A 7,191-nucleotide genomic window follows, 5' to 3' on the forward strand; every position below is an offset into this window, starting at 1 on the left:
GGAAGTGAAGTGAAAAATAATACCTTCGGAGAGAATACAAGAATAATGTTCAACATTAAAAGGAAACAAAAAAAAAACCCACTGATGGTAAGTGGGATATAATGCAGGGTGGATTCTATTAGGGGCAAAGAAAGTAATTATTCTTAGAGGTGCAGGGCAAGGCAAAACTACTTAATGGGTACTTTGTATCTATATTTACCAAGGAAGAGGAGACTGACAACAGATCAGTGGAACTGGAGACAACAGAGATCATGGAGGGGTGAAAATTAATTGGGAGGACATAATTGAAGAGATGGGTTTGCTTTGAGTGGATAAATCTGGATGGTCAGTAAAGGATTTGGGAGTGGGGGTAAAAAACTTGCCATAATCTTCTAATATTCCCTTGATGTGAGGGGAGGGGCCAAAGGATTGACTAGTGGTATGAGGAAAATAACCTTACACAGACACCAGGCGAGAGTGGTGAGTGGGACTGATCGGGTTGCTCTACAGAGTGTTAAGAGTTTGTTGTGTTGTAATGATTCTCTGACACTATGATTCTAATAAAGTACATGTGACTCTGCAAACATACTGTCAACAAGCACCCTTGCAATACCAAAAAAAACTGAACAATATAACACTCAACCGATATGTTAATGAAAATGCTGAACATAGTTAACATTTTACTGGGGTGTTCTAAAGCAACAATCGATACTTCACTCTAAGTAAAACATTACCAAAAAGTGAGCGCTGTAGCAACTTAGCTACATATCAACAAACATTAGCATAATATCTCATTTCACAAACACCGTTACCACTAACGCAAATAACAAATGACCAAAATCACCTTTCTTTATCAAGCCAGTGAACAATGTAACAGTTACAGAATCATTGAGTGAATGTGGTTATGTGAAGTCAAAACAGCTTAGATGACAATTCACAAATTACTAGAAGAAGAGACGGACTCATTCCACTCTTAAGTATTTAACAATTGCATTTATTATCAGCAGTAAAACAGTGACTGATATTACTGACAGTAGTAGAAAAGTATGCTTGTTTCCATTAGTCTTGATTCACTCAGTAAAGTGCTTTTGCAATGTGAGTACCACTCATAACAGCTACAGTTGTGAGGTAACAATAATTTGCAATAGTTAATTGTTCACCAATGAGTAATATCTGCAGATATAACCTTTACAATTCAGTTTTCATTAATTTCATTCTAATTTCATCTTTTCAGCTCATGATGATAATTGTTAAATGTGAAGATTTATAAATTAGTTACAAATTAGGCTTCAATGAATCACAATCTATACTGGCCTGCATTAATTACTATTGTGAAGGACTGTTTGTGCAGTTATCCTATAAATTTCTCCTGTTTTCACCATGAACTGTGCACCAAACAAGCCCAGCCTGATAAGTCATCACAGAGTCTGAGCAACGTTTGGTTCCTGGTGAAGTCAGTCAGTGCTGGTTTTATATTAGATTGGCTGTACTGGAGGAAAACTCCCTTGGCCTCCCCTCTGCATTGCCTGATGATATCACATAAACACTTGGCACCCCTCTGTTTGGGGAGCTGGCAGCTATATGGGGGCAGAATTTGAAGATTAAACTGTACACCAGGAGTGAGAGGAGAATAATGTATCCAGCTAATGTAATGGCAGTGCCTGCAATTAACATGTCACTCCAGGATCTACCCGAAGGATAAGGATCAGAATTTGCTAGGATTATCAATGCATGGCCACAGACTAGTATTATCACTCCGGCAACTAAAATAATCAAATAATCAATTAAGCCTCCACTCCTTAACTTGTCAATCTGTGATCGGTTCCTCATGCAATTCATGTCCTGGATAGCAGAGCTCATCAGTTGTTTTAAAAGAATGCAGAGAGCCAAAAGACACAGGACAGTCCCTACTCCCAGCCTCCATTCACTTGATTTACTAGTAGCTGTAGATAATAGAACAATTCCTCCCAACCCAGTTCCTAGGATTAGGATCACAGCCACAGCATAGCACAGGATTGATCGTTTAAGATCTTGGAACCACCATAATTCCACCTGATCTTCCAGGATACTCTGCTGGATCCGGGAACGACTTGCTGGGAAATTGCCAGACATGATCTCGGAAAGCTCAGGCATTTGGTAAAATTGTTCCACAAATAGCCATAAGAAAAAGAAAGGAAGTCAAGCTTCAACAACGTAAGGCATTAAATGTGCAAAACATACATCTCAAGGAGTCCTGTAAAAAGATTAATCCTATATCCGAAACCTTCAATGCTGTTTGGATGCACACAGTCAAGTCATGTAAGCGTGAGACAGGCTTTTTAGATCTTAGATGTATGAAGGCAGAAATTTCATACTTTACACTCAGGTAAGGTCTCCACTTCAATTTGCTGTAGACATCCTAAATCCCAATCACAACATGGAAGGATTTTAGCATAATCTTTCACATTCAGGGTCCTCAAGCATTCTTCAGGACCTCGGAATAACACAGTCCTGGACACATGGTTCAAATATTATTTAAAAACAGTCGTGGATGCTGGAGATCTGAAACTTATTTTGTTGGTTTGAGAGCCAAAGGTGCTTGATATTGCAAAGCTGCAGGAGCTCACTGGAGAGTAACATAAAACGTTATCCTCTAAGGTCAGCCAGTGGCACATAACACGTTTCCTTGTATGTTTATCTCTGCTTTGCTCCTTTCAATACTGCCGTTGTTTGCTTCCCGTCTCTCAAACTGCAGTTCAAGAAAGCTCTCGTGATTTTGAGCCTGGAAGTTTTCCAGAAGAAACACTGTGGATGAAATGAAACTCCCAGGTTATTGACTGAAGCTGCTTGGTGTGTACCCTCTGCAGTTCAGTGCTGCCCCTAGGGTCAAATCTATCGCAGACTTAACATTTTGTCGATCACAAAATAACTGGATTGAGGTGGAGTCTGAATTTCAAGTTGGATGCATGTTTCAGTATAGGGTTAATATCTCATGTGGAGTTAACTATCGAACAGCCAGTTCAGTACGGCCCTGGTGTGCAGCAAAAGAACGGTTTCACTCAGGGCTATAATTCATACGTATCCGGCACAAATAGATTTAAATATACTCACTCCACTTCCACGGTGTATTTGAGGTTTATCACCAGAATCAATTGACAGTGCAAGCTCTGTGTTCTTGAGGCGCAGATCTTCGTTCTGCTGTAATCAAGGTACAGTTTGGAGTGGATATGCTTCCTGTTATACAGCGCACTGATCATTTGCAGCCTCTCACAGGTATAAAGGTGTTTAATTTCCAGCTTTCCTATCAGATCAGTTACTCCGGTCACCGATCAGGTAACTTATCCCCAGAATGAAGGCTTACGGGGAGTGGCCGGCTGGTAAACGATCACTATCTGGAGTGAATCCATCGGTCATTCCCACCCACGGTGGGTTTTATCTGCCCCCCACAGGATCTTGTGCACGCTGCCTGTTCGTGCTGTTGACTTGTTTCAGGTAACCCTGCAGTCAACAGGTCCCGACTCCGCCCACCTCTAGTCCTTCGGAGTAAAAGAGCTTTCGGTTTGTGCTATTTTTACACCGCCGTGTTCACAAAATCCAGCCGGGTCTCTTCCTGCATCTCCCTGCTTGTGCAGGTGATCTTCACTGGTTTACTGCTCTTTCTGAAACTTCCTGATCGAATGCGTGCCCTCACTTTCACCTTTCACCATCAACCTTTCATCTGGAATTTCGACTTAAAATGGAACCACAGGAAGCACGTCGAACGATAATAATTTACTATTGCTTAAAATTCCGGAACCACAAGGAAATATGCCCAAATAAAAGTATGTTGGATTTCCAACAGTAACTACTTATATAAAATTTTTATTGGATCTCAGGTGGAGTGCTGCAGACGATCTTGAACAATTGGATTTTTTTTCTTGTAGGAAACATAGCGGACTATATCATATAACAATCTAACGTTGCTTCTCAGAATTAAACAAAACGTAGACTATAATGGCTAGATCCCTGATCAGATGTCTCACACACGCTTTGTTTTCTTACTGCTATGAGTTTCATTTGGTTTTCACATTGTACTTTACCTCTGATTACTGGCCTGTGAATATCATCTTTGTGCAGCAAACAGACCCTTTCTGTAGTAACTGTGCAGCTGGAGATGGTGGTGGCAGTTACAACAAAAAATAAGCTCAGTCAAATTAGATTGTCAACTCGTACCAATCTCCATGGTTCTGTTATATAATAAATAATGGAATCCTTTGGGTATCACTGTGTTAAACAAAATACTAGACCATGTGATCTTGTGGCCGAGTGTTGTTCTTGATGTAATATTACAAATATGTCAGCTGTATCATTGGAGATTTCTTTACAGGAATATGGCACATTTGTTTATCCATTTATTTCCCCAATAGTCCTAAGATTGTGGGTCGATGGATAATCAGCCAATTGAACCAGTGAAGAATGCCATTGGCGGCTGTGCCAAAGTGAGCCTTTTTGAGAGAGTTATCCAATTAGTTTCTGCTTTCTCCCCGTATCCTTGCAAATTTTACCACTTTAAGTATTTGCTTGCCTTTCAAAAGTTATTATTGAATCTGATTCCAGTGCACTTCCAGACAGTGTATTTCAAAGAAACCAATCTTTTATTTTTAAAAAGTATCTGTCCAGACATGTCATGACATACTTCTGGAGCAGGTGGCACTCAAACCTGGTCCTTCTGGCTCAGAAGTAGGGACATTACCGCTATACCACAAGGACCTTCAAATCATTGGCTAGCTTTTAACCATTATCCGCAAATCCATGTCATCTAGTTATTCAGTATCTATGCTATCAAAGCTCCCGTTAACATTATTACAATCCCTGTGAGAAGCCCTAAGCTAAACTAATTAATAACCTCCCCTGCAATTCGCAACAAGCTTTCACCCTGTGTAACTTGGATATTAAACACAAATCAAACCCAAACTAAATGTGAATTAAGGGAAAATTATATTTCAAATAAAAGGTTAAATTTTCAATTTTATTTCATCAGTAGAGCACAGACAAAAATCACAACTGCCTGCATCATTGCCTGTACAAATGTGACATGACGTTTAATCTCACAATCATTCCATCTCAATCGATTCAGCCTTCAAACCTCTTCAGTCCCTGGCTACATTTAGCACCTTTTAAAGGTACAGGTTTACTGACATTGTCTCATGTTCTCTTGGATCACATCAGTCTTGATAGCCTAACTCTCTGGAGTTCCATTTCAAATAACTGACAAACAATACCCAGTTCATGACCTGATACTCTGATAGAAACTCTCATCTTATTTTCGTGCCTTAGGTTTATACATCTCTATTTAGAATTCAATCCATTTTAGTTCACCTATATATCAGCTTCTGCAAGAGCATCTCGAATTCTATTTTTAATCTTATGGCCAAACAGAAATCCAAGCTTGTTTCTGAGCTTGCTGGTTTATCTAAAATTATATGTCCTCCAATCTGTCTCTGTCTATTTTCCTCGTGCGTCTGCATCACTGATTGCCTTCACCCTCAATTTCTCCTGCTAATAGCTCTCCTCTGTGTATAACTGCATAGCTTGTCTTAACCTCCTATTTGTTTATAACATTTTCAGATAAAAAAAATTACCAAGTCATACGGACTGGTATCTCTTATTATCCAAGAAAATTACAATTGATCCCTTTACAACTGATGCAAAATCTTAAGAACCCTTTCCAAACATTCTTGAAAACAGCTGCCAATTCCACAAACATTTTAAAGAAATGGCAAATTTTCAAAAGTTTTCTACTTCCACATTATATATGTTGCCACAACTGTCTCAGCTGTATAAAGAATAGTCATAGCTTCTCTCATCTCTCCACATAACAGAATTCATGCAACTCTTGTGACATTCTAGAAAAACCTCTCTGCGCCCTTTCTAATGCCCTAACATCTCTAAGGTACAGTGTCCTAAAAATGGTCACAATGTTCCCAACTGGTGATTTTGGAGTGATTCAGCATAACTTTCTTGCTCATAAAGACAAAAATCTTGTATGATTTTTAACAACCTTCTCAACTTCAAAGATTTCTGAAGTCTGTTTTCCGCCCCCCCCCACCAATTTCTCTGCTGTATACCCCTTTAAAATTATGCCAATCAGAATGTATTGCCTCTCCTGAAGACCATTGACCAGAGGATTAGGATGTGATTGTGTTGTGTTGTGTTGTGTTGTGTTTATCAATCAATATCAGCAGCAGTACACTCTGCACTTATATGGTAATGGAAGACCTAGAAATAATGTCAAACATTTTGAACACTTCTGAACACGACCAATAGTTGTAAAGTAGTAACTTGTTCTTCATTGAAATTTCCATCAAATAACCTCCACTTGATTATGTGACCAACAGTTTTGTCTATAAGATTCAGATTTATCTGTCTTAACTATTCTTCATGTTCACTTAAGAACTAGCTGTAGTTTCAATGCTCTTTCGTGGAATCATTTCCAATGTATCTGCTGCCTTGATCAACCCCAACCTCCCTCCACAATGTGGAATAGTTATGTTTACCAATTATGGTGGTACATTATTGCTGATGGCAATCTGCATTGTGCAACAACTATGTTATTCTGCATTCTTTGTGAAAATCTTCCAAAAGTTTCTTAAAACAGCGATGGGTGTACTGTTCTAAGTAATGTAGTGTACAATTGATGTACATAATAAAACTTCTGTGTTATTCTGAGATGCATAGGACTAGGCAGCTGCAAAGCAATTTACACCAAAGAAAATTTGTTCATATAACATTCCTAATGTTGCTTTAACTATCAAATTATATCCGTGATTCCGTTTTTTTTGGGGTGCACAGCTGTTTAAATAACTATAACTGAAATTAACAAGAAAGACATTGTCAGAAATATGTCATTTACATTTATTTTGAAATAAGCCTAAAGCTACTACCAATGCAGTTGATGTAATTACCATTTTTGTAAGTTCAGATATGTAAGTGGGAAGTTTTGTATTTGTTGTGTGCTACACAATTTTGAAGAAGGGAAAGAGCCAAAGATGTGTAGGTTGGGTGTACTGGTCATGACAAATTGCCCATAGTGTCTAGGGATGTGCAGGCTCATTGGATTAGCCATGGAAAATGCTGCGTTACAGGGATAAGGTAGGGAGCGTGAGTCCATGTGGGATGCTTTTCAGAAGGTCAGTGTGGACTCGATGGTCGGAATGGCCTGCTTCCATTCTATGATTCTAAGAATATGGAGAA

The 7,191-nt window shown here is 39.0% G+C and overlaps 1 protein-coding gene across 1 annotated transcript; it reads right to left on the reverse strand.

Annotated features, from left to right (window-relative positions):
• Positions 1-952: 952 nt before the first annotated feature.
• LOC125456391 (transmembrane protein 125) lies at positions 953-4,164 on the reverse strand. The gene has a single exon (XM_059648030.1). It carries the CDS (start codon positions 2,110-2,112, stop codon positions 1,450-1,452), a length of 663 nt encoding a protein of 220 aa, XP_059504013.1. The 5' UTR covers positions 2,113-4,164; the 3' UTR covers positions 953-1,449.
• Between the last annotated feature and the right edge of the window lie 3,027 nt (positions 4,165-7,191).

This window comes from Stegostoma tigrinum, chromosome 8 (genome assembly GCF_030684315.1).
Source record: "Stegostoma tigrinum isolate sSteTig4 chromosome 8, sSteTig4.hap1, whole genome shotgun sequence".
NCBI classification, from domain to species: Eukaryota; Metazoa; Chordata; class Chondrichthyes; order Orectolobiformes; family Stegostomatidae; genus Stegostoma; species Stegostoma tigrinum.